Source organism: Ursus maritimus, unplaced genomic scaffold (genome assembly GCF_017311325.1).
Source record: "Ursus maritimus isolate PB19 unplaced genomic scaffold, ASM1731132v1 scaffold_23, whole genome shotgun sequence".
Lineage (NCBI taxonomy): Eukaryota > Metazoa > Chordata > Mammalia > Carnivora > Ursidae > Ursus > Ursus maritimus.
In genome coordinates, this window is record NW_024424786.1 from 39,353,321 (window position 1) to 39,366,239 (window position 12,919).

At 60.4% G+C, this 12,919-nt stretch overlaps 2 protein-coding genes across 2 annotated transcripts; both read left to right on the top strand.

Annotated features, from left to right (window-relative positions):
- The first annotated feature begins 1,245 nt into the window (after window positions 1-1,245).
- Window positions 1,246-7,240, top strand: KCNK4 (potassium two pore domain channel subfamily K member 4). Its single transcript, XM_040638737.1, has 6 exons — window positions 1,246-1,483; window positions 4,683-4,806; window positions 4,934-5,094; window positions 5,293-5,479; window positions 5,996-6,135; window positions 6,839-7,240. Exons 1-6 carry the CDS (start codon window positions 1,295-1,297, stop codon window positions 7,238-7,240), a joined length of 1,203 nt encoding a protein of 400 aa, XP_040494671.1. The 5' UTR covers window positions 1,246-1,294.
- Window positions 7,241-7,624: 384 nt separating this feature from the next.
- CATSPERZ (catsper channel auxiliary subunit zeta) lies at window positions 7,625-10,694 on the top strand. The gene is made up of 6 exons (XM_008709115.2): window positions 7,625-7,660; window positions 7,803-7,923; window positions 8,034-8,480; window positions 9,334-9,416; window positions 9,628-9,694; window positions 10,448-10,694. Exons 1-6 carry the CDS (start codon window positions 7,625-7,627, stop codon window positions 10,555-10,557), a joined length of 864 nt encoding a protein of 287 aa, XP_008707337.2. The 3' UTR covers window positions 10,558-10,694.
- Window positions 10,695-12,919: the final 2,225 nt, after the last annotated feature.

The window sequence follows — 12,919 nt, forward strand, 5'->3', positions numbered from 1 at the left end:
GCAGTGCGGGGCGCGGGCGGGACTCCCCGGCAGGGAGTGGTGCGCTGGGGGCGACCGGCCGGGAGGGGCGCGCACCTCCCGCGCGTGGGCGCCTCTGGGAGTCGTGCGGCCGCGCGTCCCGCCGCCCGCAAGCTCCCAGGCGTCAGCGTTGAAGACTCGGGAGGCGGTGGGAGCGAACGGCGGGTGTGCAGTGTGTCTGGGTGGTGGGCGCTCCGCGGTGGCCTGGCGGCCTGGGTGTGTGGACCGGAGTGTGTGCACACGTGCGCGTGCACCTCTGGGGTGCCTCCGCCCGGCGCGCACGCCCCCGGGGGTCCGGGTGTGCCCGTGAGTCTGGGGAGTGTGCAGGTGGAGTGTGTGCGTGCGGCGGGGCAGCTCTGCTGGCGGGAGCCGCAGGGCGGAGCGTGGGCGAGCGGGTCTTTGTGCCGGCGTGTGTGCGCGTGGGCGCCGGCGCCCGCTCTCCCGGGGGGCTGACGGCTGTCCCGGAGGATGCTGCCCCAGGTCCGGCCCTGGTCGCTCCCGCCCCGTTCCTTCCCGGAACGGGGCACCCTCCCCCTCCCACCCCGCCCGGCCTTGCCTCTGCGCAACGACCGGGACCCGCCCCTGGGTTCCTCGAAAGCCGGCGGGTCGCTGGGAGACCCCGGAGGCTACCCGCCCGGCCCCTGGCGGGTCGCGGCGGAGCGGGGAGAGGCGGGAGGGGGGAGAGAAGCGCGAAGATGCTGCCGCAGCCGCGGCGGAGGACCAGGGACCCGCCATCCCCGTCCCCGCCCTGCGCGGACCGGCCTCTCCTCCCGCTTTCCCTTCGCGCGCCTCCGCGCCCCCTCAGCCTCCTGCTCCGAAGCCGGTTCCTCACGCCCCCTCCAGCCGCCCCCCCACCCCCGGCGTTCTCTCGCTCGCCCTGCGGGTCCCTCCGCAGGCTCAGTCTTTCTTTCCCCCTTCCACTCTCCTTCCTTTCCCTTCCCGGTGCCCTCTTCTCTTCTCAGTCCTGGAGTCCCTGGGCAGGGGCTGAGGGCCGGGCAATGGAGGTAAGGGGGAGGACAGAAGTGGGGGACTGGGTGTGCCCTGGTACCAAGTGTCCTGGCAGAGGGATATGAAGAGAGGACATCTATGGGCAGTCTGGCTGGGGGCTCCAGGGACCTCTGGGTGTGTCGGGGCTGGAGGAGGAGGGCGTGGGGCGCAGGCTAAGTTACTGATCCCAGCATCCCTGGTTCTACCCACAGTGACCTCAGCTCCCCAGGAGCCCCCTGCCCGGCCCCCCCAGGCGGGTGGCGGAATAGGCCGGGCTCCTGGGCGCGCCATGCGCAGCACCACACTCCTGGCCCTGCTGGCGCTGGTCCTGCTCTACCTGGTGTCCGGTGCCCTGGTGTTCCAGGCCCTGGAGCAGCCCCACGAGCAGCAGGCCCAGAGGGAGCTGGGGGAGGTCCGAGAGAAGTTCCTGAGGGCCCATCCATGTGTGAGCGACCAGGACCTGGGGCTCTTCATCAAGGTGCGTGGGTGGGCAGGAGCCCCTTCAGCAGTCACCCACGACACCCCCTCCCTCCCAAAAGTGCTGCATGCCAGTGGGGCTCTGCGCTGGGTTGCCGCCTCCAGACTGGCACCCGGTGAGGGCAGGGTGCAGCTGAGGGGTGCAGGGCAGAGGCTGGGATCCAGGTCTCTGTGTTTTCAATATGGCAGCCATGGGGGCGTTTGTCTGCCTTGCTTTTCCTGGCCTCGTGCTGAGCTCCTGGACTGTCTCCTTCAGGGTGATGTGATGGTGGTTGAGTGAAGGAACGAGTGAAGGAAGAAATGAATACATGGCTAGAGCACATGAAATATGTTACATTTTCACAGGCGTAACCCACTGGTTCCGGGTTGCCGCATGAAATCCAGGGTGCCTGGATAATGGTGAATTTTAGCCACTAAACAAGAAATGCTTTTAAAAAATAAATACATCCCATGCAGTATTCTTATTTACTGAATCTGGCGACCCTACACTGGTTTCTCTACTTCGGAGTCACGGATGCCTTGGAGATGCCCAAGCACACTGTGAACAGTCCCCTGCCCCCTGGAAAAATGCACTTATATCCTGGTGGTTTCAGAGGTTGTCAGAGGGTGTCAGAGGGACACATTCAGAGGGTTCCAGGATGTCCTAAGCCTGCCACCATGGATACCAGGTTAAGCACCCCTTCTCCCCAGGACACATGCTTATGCTGAGGAGGCTAGAGGAAGGGCAGGTCAAAGGGGGTTCAGCTTTGGTTCAGTGACTAAAGAAAGTGCTGGGCTTCAGCCTTCTGGGGGTGCTGTCAGGTAAGCACCTTTGTTGCTTCTGTGATTTCTGAGTCACTATCACATAAAAACCCCAAGGATTAACTCTAATAAATTGATGTTTATTATTTTATGGAAGAGTACCCCTCCTTCCCTGCCTGTTCTTTTGGAGGGAGGAGCCAGGGGCATGGAGGCCTCAGTGTTCCAGCTGATTCCTAAGGTGGCAGGACCAGGAGCAGAGATGAAGGCGGGGTGGGGCCAGGACACAGGCGGCTTGGCATGTCTCTGACACTTCCAGAATGCCCAGTGAGGCCCAGAGAGGGCTGGGCAGGAGAATGTGTCTGGCCAGACCATAGGGCAGAGCGGGGGAGGGAGGGAATCTGACCTATTTTATCTTCACGATGTAAATGCTTTTTTCCTGGATAAAAAAAGAAGAAAAGGAAGGGCAGAAATTAGAAGTGTGGGCGTCAGCTGCTTTCTCTTCCACAACTAGGCAGTCCTGCAGCAATTATGCGCCTACTGTGTGCTAGGTGCTATGCTAATACACCATAGGGTGAGCAGGGAAATTGCTATGGGGGTGGAACATATGCAGGCTGTACCCTAGAAGATGTCACTGGGATGAGGGGGACAGATCCAGGGACAGATCACTGTAGGATTCAGTGGAGAGAGAGCTTTCCTTGCTTCCTTCTTTGTTAAACACCTGTTGTATGCTGGGCCCTGAGCTAGGTGCTGGGGGCAAGGAGGGAGATGGGGAGGGGGGCTTTGGGAGGAGCTGGTAGTTGAAATGAGGCAGGTGAGACATGTTGAATTTAGAGATGTGTGATTGGTTTGCAAGAGACCTGCAGGCAGAGGAACAGCATGGGCAAAGGCGTGGAAGTTGGAAAGCTCAGAGTGTTTTGCAGAACTCGGATTTAGCAGATGCCTAGTCATTCGAAGCAAAAATTAGAACACCAGGATGACAAGAGATTTTTTTTTTCCCCCTAAGTAGTGAATTTATTGGAAAAGTCTTGCAAAATAAAATCTAAATCACTTTAATCATACATTTCACTTCTTGGCTTCATTTAAGAATTACTATTACAGGAAATGGGATCATCTCAGAAAATATGGGGGGAAGGTCACTGCAACTTGGGTTTCAAGTGGGGGCCCCAGGAGACAAGGTTGGGGAAAGGGAGGTGGGGACTAGTTTGAAAAGGTACTGAGATGCTGGGCTGGGAGTTTGGACTCTATGTTGCGACTGCAGGGAGCTATGGAGGATTTGGGGCAGTCACTTCAGGAAGATTCATTTGGAATGGGTCTTGCTAATGAGAATTGCAGTCAGAGAGAAAGAATGTGGTTTTTGATCTCCCCCACTGCCTTTGTGCCTTGGCTCTGTGCTCCTTGGGGAAGGGCCCTTCTGCCCCCCCCACCCCCCATTGTGCTCTGATCTCTGTCACTTAAGGCAGACACTCTCAAAACACAGACTCTGTCTTGAAGGGACCTGCAAGGTGGCAACAGGGGCAGACACATGGCCATTTCATTCATTTAATCCTATTTATTGAGCACCTACTGTGTAACACAGGATTTGGCTTGAACTTCAACAGGATGGGTGGGGGGTTGTGTGTCCAGGAGCCTTCCGATATTGGGTACAAAATTTGATGGCATATGAATCTTCCTGGAGAAAGGGTCCCTAACTTCCATCAGATTTGCTAAGGCAAGGAACTCAAACTCAGCTTTCCTAGGGGCGATGGGAGTGGTGGGGTCTGTGGAAAGCCGGAACACTGGGCATGGTCACTACTTGGGACTAACTTAACAAACGCACAGGGCTTACGTTAACTCTTCACAGCTGTCCGAGGTAGGCACTAGCGTCATCACCCTCACCTGATAGAGGCGGAAACTGAGGCACAGAGAGTTAACTTGCGGGGTCACACAGCACCAAGATTTGAACCCAGGCAGTCTGGTCCAAGTCCATGCTCCTGACCTCTGTAAACCTGAAATCTTTTGTGTGAAATTAACGGGCAGATAACTAAAATCCTTAAAAAAAAATCTATTTATTTATTTAGAGAAAGAGCACTCTAGCATGCACACGTGCAAGAGGAGGGGGGTGGGGGGAAGGGACCAAAGGAGAGGGAGAGGGAGAATCCCAAGCAGACTCCCCGCTGAGCGCTGAGCCTGAGATCCTGACCCTGAGAGCATGACCTGAGCCGAAATCGAGAGTCCCACGCTTAACGGACCAAGCCACCCAGGCGTCCCAACTAAAATGTTTCTAAAACAACGTGGAGGTCAAACAAAACTGGGCCACCCAATTTGCAATGTCTACTCTGAGGGACTGCCCTCAGGAAGAGGAGGGAAGGGGAGAGCTGGGAGGGAGAGGGAGGACACCACTCTGGAGACTGGAGGGCCAGGGGCTTGGGCAGGACAGTTGGGAAGGGCTGAGGTTCCTCCTTCTGCACCTTGTCCTGCAGGATGTGGCTGATGCCCTGGGAGGGGGTGCGGACCCTGCCATCAACGCAACCAGTAACAGCAACCACTCAGTCTGGGACCTGGGCAGCGCCTTCTTTTTCTCAGGCACCATCATCACCACCATCGGTGGGGGAGGGGACTGGGCACGTGGAGGGGGGCAAGGGGCCGCTGGGCTTTCTCTTGGGGGAAGGTGCAGAGGGAGGAAGTGGGGGGCAAGCAGCCCCTAGACTTCCCGCACGGCCCCTCTGCCCAGGCTATGGCAACGCGGCCCTGCGCACAGATGCCGGGCGCCTCTTCTGCATCTTTTATGCGCTGGTGGGGATCCCGCTGTTCGGGATCCTGCTGGCGGGGGTCGGGGACCGGCTGGGCTCCTCTCTGCGCCGCGGCATCGGTCACATCGAAGCCATCTTCTTGGTGAGCTGCTCCTTGCCCTGCGCGCCCTCGCGTTGGGCTCGGGTTACCCTTCCCTACGTCCCCGCCCCGCACGAGAGCGCGGGCCTCAAGGTCGCGGGAGCCTCGCGCACAGGATCCCGGAGGCGGCGGTGTGGGGGTGTGTTCCTGGAGGTTTTGGCGACGCCTTGGGTCCTTCCTGCCCATTGCCACTCCCTGCAGAAGTGGCATGTGCCACCGGGGCTGGTGCGAATACTCTCGGCGGTGCTCTTCCTGCTGATCGGCTGCCTGCTCTTTGTCCTCACGCCCACGTTCGTGTTCTGCTATGTGGAGGGCTGGAGCAAGCTGGAGGCCATCTACTTCGTCGTAGTGACGCTCACCACGGTGGGCTTCGGGGACTATGTGGCCGGTGAGGCCACCTTTCTTGCGCTGCACTTCCCTATCCACTCTATTCCTGCCCAGGGGCCCTGCACTCTTGCGTCTCCCTCCAAATTCCTCGTGGTGTGTGCGCTCACAGGCACTTGCTCCAATCCCTACACGCCCTCACGGGATGCACCTGCACGTTCTTGCACGGGTGCAGCACCTCGTGTGCCCTTACATTCTCGCATGCCTGCACCCCATGCATGCTAACACGTATATTAAGTGCACCCCTCACACGTGCCACATTCTTATATATGTGCACCCCTTCCATTTGCTCACATTTTTGCATGTGAGCACACTCACTCCTGTATTTGTATCTAGCACACCTTCAAGTCTTGCACACTCGTCTTGCATGCATTCACACACTCTAGCACACACCCACTGATTGCCCTGGAGAGGCAGATCCACTCACTGAGCTGGGAAGAGGGGCAGTGAACCAGGAGCTCACAGGCTTAAAGCCTGCCCCACAATCAACATCTTTCTGGCCTCCCCGGTGGTATCCCAGGCGCCAGCCCCAACCAGAGCAACGCAGCCTATCAGCCGCTGGTGTGGTTCTGGATCCTGCTCGGCCTGGCCTACTTCGCCTCGGTACTCACCACCATCGGGAACTGGCTGCGAGTAGTGTCCCGCCGCACTCGGGCAGAGGTAGGCGCCCCTGGGTCAGCGCTGCGCTTGAGCTGTGCCGCTGGCGCGCTCCACCCTAGCGGCGGGTTCATCAGTCAGTCTCCCTTCTAGAGTGCGGGCTTCTCAAAGCAGGGATGGAGTGCCCCCCACCCCCACCAAGTGGACCCGGCCCAGGGACAAAGGGCTAAACTTGGGCCGGTTTGCTGATGACTCCATCTCTGTTCTCATGGCTAGGGCTGCGAGATTTAGAAAAGAACAAAACAAAACAAAAAGCAGGAAGCCCAGTTAAATGTGACTTTCAAATAAATAGCGGATCATATTTGAGTGTAAGTATGTCCCAAATGTTGCATGGGAGGGACATGCATATATTAAAATTTTATTTGTTGTTTATCTGAAATTCACATTTACCTGGGCGACCTGTGTTGTGTGACCCAACTGGTCGCGCCGGCCGTGGAGCTCGAGAGAGGCGCAAAGGTCTCCAGGGGGCACGGGAAGGATAGCTGAAATAAACCCGGGGCTTTCTAGAAAAGCTCCTGGAGAAGAGGGCTCTTAGGTTCGGATGGAGGAGAGGAGGGTGTGTAGCTGGGTGACGAGACTTTCCGCGCTCTGGCGGGCTGAGACAGGGGGACCGGGAGGAAAAGAGGGGCAAAGGGGTAGCCTCCCGGGGTTGCAGAGGCAGTCGAGGAGGACCCGCGGGCGAGGACTGCCTTTCCTCCTCGCGCAGATGGGCGGCCTCACGGCGCAGGCCGCCAGCTGGACCGGCACGGTGACGGCGCGGGTGACCCAGCGAGTCGGGCCCACGGCACCACCGCCGCTGGAGAAGGAGCGGCCACTCTTGCCCCCACCGCCGTGTCCTGCGCAGCCCACCGGCAGGCCCCCGTCCCCGCTCCCCTCGAAGGCCGAGCCGCCCTCTCCGTCCTCGCCGTCCACCCCGCCCACGGCCTCGGCGCTGGATTACCCCAGCGAGAACCTGGCCTTCATCGACGAGTCCTCTGACACGCAGAGCGAGCGCGGCTGCGCGCTGCCCCGCGCGCCACGGGGTCGCCGCCGGCCCCCTAACCCTCCCCGGAAGCCGGCGCGGCCGCGGGGCCCGGGGCGCCCGCGGGAAAAAGGCGTGCCGGTGTAGGGGCAGGCCCCCCCTGCCCGGGCCTCTCAAAGGGCTTCGTTCTTTCGCTCTCCCCGGCATGCTCTGCTTGTTTGACCAAAGAGGCCTCTCTCGACCGGACTGAGGCCTGCGGAGGAGGCCACGGGTGCCGCCCCCGCTCCTGGCCCTCTCCTCACTTCATCCATTCGCAGACCCCCACGGCTTTCTCTCTCGCTGTCCCGGCTGGGCCCGTCCCTCACACCTCACGACTGTGCCTCAAAAGCCTGCATCAATAAACGAAAACAGTTTGCACCGCTGCGGGCGTGCGCGCTCCGGGGACGCGAGTGGGTGTGGGAGTGCTTGCGTCGGGCCACCTCCGGGGCAAGCCAGGCCTCCCGTGACCCCCGGGCCGCGCCCCTCCTCCCCATGCCTGGGCCCGTGTCTCCGCCGGGAGGCTACCGGGTAGGATCCGGAATAGGAATGTGCCAAGGTGTTCTGTGCGTCTCCAACCTCAGCGCAGATACCGGGCGGTGGGGACGGGGGAGAGAGAATGGCATCTAACGTGGGGGGCTGTAGATGGAACTCTCCCTCGCGACCCCCGCAGCACCCTTCGGGACGGGATTCTGCCCCTCCCCGCTCCTGGAGCGTGACCCCTTGCTCCTCGCCCCGAGGCCTGTGGCGACTGGGTCCGTTGGGGCAGAACCATGGAGGAAAAGCCTTACAAAGTAAGAACTCTTCCCGGACCCCTTCCCCCTGTGAGCCCCCAGCCTGGGCCCCCTGGCTGTTCTCTCCCTCAGCCTTGGCCCCGGGGCAGCTCCCAACGAGCCCCCCTGAGCCGACTCGACGGAGGGACGTCCCCGGCCTGCTCTTCCTCTCCTTCCCAACTCCTCGCGGCCCTTGGCTTCCCTCGTTGTATGTGGCCCACAGGCGTCTTTGGGCAGCCATGGCTCAGACATATCGAGCCCAGACAACGACATCCGGAATCTGTGGACCAGAGCCACGCTGTCGCAGCCGAACCTGAATGTGCCGCGGTCCAGGGTCGGCGAGGACTCGGACATGGAGGGCAGCAGCAGTGGCACCAAGTCTCGCCGGTGGTACAATCAGAAGGCCCGCCGCGACTCGGATGGTGGTTGGGAAGAATGGGACGACGGAGAGGACAAGGAGAGTTTCAGACAGGAGGATCTGGACGAGCCCTCCTTGTTGGAGCTGGAGCTGCGTCGGGCCGGCTCCCTGAGAAGCCGTTTAGAGGAGGAGGAGGACGTCGATTCCAAGCCCGACACCGGTCAGTGCGGCGTCACAGGGTTGTGGGTATCCACAGGGCAGGGGGATGGCCAGGACCTCAATATCTGTTGCTGTGAAGTGGGGAGTGGAAGGGGAAGCTGTAGGATCCGTTTCCAGGATTCCCTTCCCGGGACGGGCGCCAGCGTTCATCTTTTACGCTTTAAATCAACCAGACATTCTTGGAGCGCCCCCTACTGGGCAGGCGGCGTACGAGGTCCTGTGGCCACGGCACGCCAGGTCCGAGAGACACCTGCGAAAATGCGCAAAGGCAGCGTGGTAGGACCCAATGCTTTTAATGGAGTCACTGGGATCTTTGAGAGGAGGGAGTTATTCCCTTGTGTATGGATTTGCTGTCGTTGAGGAAGTGTCTGTCTTTCATTCACTCAGTCATTGGCTACAACTTTTAAGCACCTACTTCTTGCTGGGCACTGTCTGGGACTTCCCCAAACCCCAGTCCCTACATTGCGGGATTAAAACAGATAACAATATTGTAATGCCATTTATTGAGTGCTTGCTGTGTGCCAGACACTGGCCTTCCTTCGCATGATCACCTTAAACTTCACAACCTCCATAAGGGGCTATTCTTATTACTCCATTTGACAAATGAAGAACTTGAGGGTCAGAAATTTCCAGTCATTGCTCCTAAGCCTCACCTAATGGGGTAGTCAGAACTGGAACCTTGGTGGGTGGGACAGTAAAGCCTAGGGTAGTAAACTACTGTCCCAGACTGATGTTGCACAACAAGATGGCACCTGGAGCTGGGCTCTGAAGGCCACTCCCCTGTCACCACAAGCCTGCCCAGGGAAGACCCAGCAGTCTGCAGATGACTGATCTCTCTTTTTCTCTTCTCCCAGAAATATCTTCCTCAGAGTCATCATCGCTCAATATCTCGAAGCACACACCCCATCGAGCCTACTGGATGGAGCAGCAGAACAGGGTTAGAAGTACCCAGGGAGACTGGGGATTTTAGCAGGGTGGGGATGGGCAAGTTGGGGGTTGCAGACGTGAAGGGGTGAGGGTGGTTTGTAGAGTGGAGGGGCAGGCAGGTTGGTTGGGGGGTCTTGGGGCTAGAGGGAGCAGGTGGGGCATTTCAGCTCGGGGCAGGGCTGGGGGCCCTGGGACATCTGAGCCTCTTGCTGCCTCTCCAGCTGCCACTGCCTCTGATGGAACTCATGGAGAACGAAGCTCTGGAAATCCTCACCAAAGCCCTCCGGAGTGAGCCCCTCCCCCAGCTCCCACAAGAGACCCTGGGGGATTTTGCAGGGCTTGGGCGTCTGGGAGTGGGGTTTCAGGATGTGTCTGCCTTGTCAGATTCCCTAACCACGTACAAGTATTCCAGGAGCCCTACCAAAAGTAAAAAATTGGGGAACTGGGCACAGGGACACCCAGTGGGGAGAGCATGAGGTGACCGTCAGGGGCCTGGGCTCCAGCCTTAGTGCCGCCCCCCTCTGGCTTTTCTAAAGCTGTTTCTCCACTCCTCAGTGGGCATGACAGTCTTTATGTGGCCTTGGCCCCGTCCCTCGGTGCTGTGAGGAACCTCTGGACAGTGGATAATTTGGGTCAAAGTCCCCTCATTTGCCCTGCTGATAATATAAGGCAGGGATGTGGGCTAACAGCTTAGAGTGGGTGGTCCAGGAGGTGTCCTCAGAGCTGCCAGCTACCACTGTCCTAGTTCAGGCCTGCAACACTCTAACTTTGCCCTCACCCATGCTCCACCTCAGCACTCTCATCCTGCTCCACACCCCCCATCTGTTTGCAGTACAGGTGTATGACTTGACCTTTAAAAAAACAAAACTGTCAAGGCCCAGCACCTTGGAGATCCGAAGTTTCCCAGACTAACACAGACCCGAGTGCCACGCGCTCCTGCTACCCCCAAATCACCCGCGGTTCCTCCGATCTCACGTGCAGTACCGCTGCTGGGGAGGCCATGCCCCTGCTCACTGCCCTGAGCTGAGCTCTGCCCTCTAGGCTACCGGTCAGGTATTGGCCGGGACCACTTCCTGACCAAGCAGCTGCATGGATGCATCGAGGGGCTCAAGAGGCGCCGGAGCAAGAGGCTGAACATCTTGGGGCACTGAGAGCACCGCCTCGGGCTCGGGCTCGAGAGACAGACAGCCGGACTCCAGCCCCCGACCCCTGTCCCGTCCCCAGACCCAAGCCCGACCCTGTCCACGCGGAATTTGAATCCTAGAGAAATAAAAGACTCTGTGCACGGTCGGTGAGTCAGTGCGTGGCTGCCCGCGTGAGGCGGACGCACGTGGCCCCGCCTTTCCCCGTGACCTTCACTCGGTCACCGCTGTGACCTTGAGCGTTCTCGGTCCAGGCCCTATTGGCTCCGCCTTCCAGGGATTCGAAATCCAGGACTTCTTGCATGTTTTATGCCTGCTTCTCCCACCCGGGGTCCAGCAGCTGTGTGGGGATACTGGATCTGCGGTCCAAGTGCCCCGATGGTGTAATCTTGGGGGAAGCAGGAGAAGGTAAAGGGGTAGTGCCTCCGCTCAAGTTTAGGCATGCTAGGCCCCGCCCCTCATGCATATGCAGTTACACTAACCTCTCCGCTTGCCCCGCCCTCTTATTTACATATGTAAGTCTTCTCCCTTGCCCCGCAACTGCGGCCACGGAGCCACCTCGCCCACTTCTCTCGCGCACAGCGCGCCCCGCCTCCTTCGTTACGTAAGAGCGCTCCTGGTTCCAACCCCCTCCCGGAGCCTCACCAAGTCTCCTCTGGCCCCGCCCCCTCGGCCACCGCCTTCGCTAGTGCGCCGCTCCAGCTCGGCGGCGATGGGCGGGACCTTCATGAAGGACCTGCCTCTGGCTTCGCCGGCTCCGCCCCGACTGGTCCGGGCACGCAGGCGCTGCCCGCCCCGCTTGTCTGATTAGCATAGGGCGCCGAGACCCGCCCCCTGCTTTGCATGCGCACGGCCGGCCCCACCCCCGCTGTCAGCTGGAGGAAGCAGAGTAGGAAGCGGCCGCGATGTCCTTTTGTGTCCTACAAGCCGCCGGCGGCGCCGCCGAGTGAGGGGACGCGGCGCGGCGGGGCGGTGCGGCCCGAGGAGGCGGCGGAGGAGGGGCCGTTCGCGGCCCCAGGCTCACCCCGGCGCTCCGGGCCGCTCGGCCCCCATGCCTGCCCGCCCGCCCTGCCGGAGCCCCAGGTCCGGGGGCGGAGGGGAGCGCCGCTGGGGGGGTGGACGGGCGGGGCGCGGGGGCCATGTGCGAGCGCGGCTGGGAGGCGGGCGGGGGGAGGGCGGGCTCCGGCCCCGGGTCACGGTTGGGACCGGGTCCAGGGCCAGACGGGGTTAGGGTCCGGGCGGGATCCCGTGTTGAGGTCTTAATGCGTCGGCCTGGGACAGGGGCCAGTTCTGGCTCGGGCTGCAGGTCCTGGCCAGGGTCAGGCTTGGGCCTCGAATCCAGTCCCAGGGCAGGGTTCAATCCGGCACCTGGAGCAAGTCGAAGTCCCAGGGGCGGGCCTGGGTGGAAGATAGGGAGGGTTCCCTGTCGGAGAGGGGGCTTTGAAGACCACGTGGGGGCGCTCGAAGGGGCCTTGGGCCACCCTCCTCTCTGGGTCAAAGGTCATCGCACCGGCAGGGGAGAACTTCCTCCTCCTTGGCGCTCCCCATTTACTTCCTGATAACCTGATAGAGGTCCCCCGCGGGCGGAGGGGGAGGGGAGGCGAAGCAACTTTAGGCAACTTTCCGTAGGTGTGCGCAGGTTGGGGGGGGCGGGGCGCCCCTGAGGTGGAGGATTCTGCGGCAGCTGGAGTGTAAGAGTGATTGTGCTGGCGGGGGTTGGGGGGGTGGGGTGGGGTGTAAGGAGGTGGAGCCGCGTCCTCGGGTGGGCCTGGGATTGGCATGCAGGGGCAGGAGGGGCGGTGTGTCAGGTGTGAAAGGCTCTGAGTGTGTTTCCACAAGGGTCTGTGCGTGTGGGTCTGTGTGGGGGCATGGTGAGTGCATGTGTTTGGGAGTGAGTCTGTGTGATTGTGAGCGAGTGTGTGTGATTGTGAGCTTGGAGTGTGACTTTGTTTATGGGTTGTGCACTTCGGGAGGAGTGTGTGAGTGAGAGTTGGGGCTTCGGGAAGGCCATGTGTGAGAGCATGGAAGCGCCCAGCAGAGAGTGAGCATGTGTGAGCAGTGAGGACAGATGTGGACCCAGGTGAGTGGGAGTGTGTGAACCCACCACCTGCCCTTGTGTGCCTGGTTCATGCTTTTGAATGGAGGATACCCAGGTGAGGGGGAAATCATCAAGGTCCCCAACATCTGGAGAAAATTGAGAGGTATCTCACTACTGGCTGGGGTTCCAGATGGGGTTGAAGGTCACCTGGGGACTAAGGTTACCCTGTTCCCTGGCCGGGGTGGGAGTAGGGAGTTTCCAGGCCTCCCCTAGGTTCCCAAGTGGGAGACCTTGCTGTCAGTTACTGGCCCTGGAGGCTTTGGAGACTCTGTT

Excerpts from the sequence above, each read along its gene's own strand:
- KCNK4 (XM_040638737.1), top strand. The coding sequence starts at position 1,295 with ATGCGCAGCACCACACTCCTGGCCCTGCTGGCGCTGGTCCTGCTCTAC. Across the intron at positions 1,484-4,682 it reads ACCTGGGGCTCTTCATCAAG|GATGTGGCTGATGCCCTGGG; the intron begins GTGCGTGGGTGG and ends CTTGTCCTGCAG. Across the intron at positions 4,807-4,933 it reads CACCATCATCACCACCATCG|GCTATGGCAACGCGGCCCTG; the intron begins GTGGGGGAGGGG and ends CCCTCTGCCCAG.
- CATSPERZ (XM_008709115.2), top strand. The coding sequence starts at position 7,625 with ATGCCTGGGCCCGTGTCTCCGCCGGGAGGCTACCGG. Across the intron at positions 7,661-7,802 it reads CTCCGCCGGGAGGCTACCGG|CACCCTTCGGGACGGGATTC; the intron begins GTAGGATCCGGA and ends CGACCCCCGCAG. Across the intron at positions 8,481-9,333 it reads CGATTCCAAGCCCGACACCG|AAATATCTTCCTCAGAGTCA; the intron begins GTCAGTGCGGCG and ends CTCTTCTCCCAG.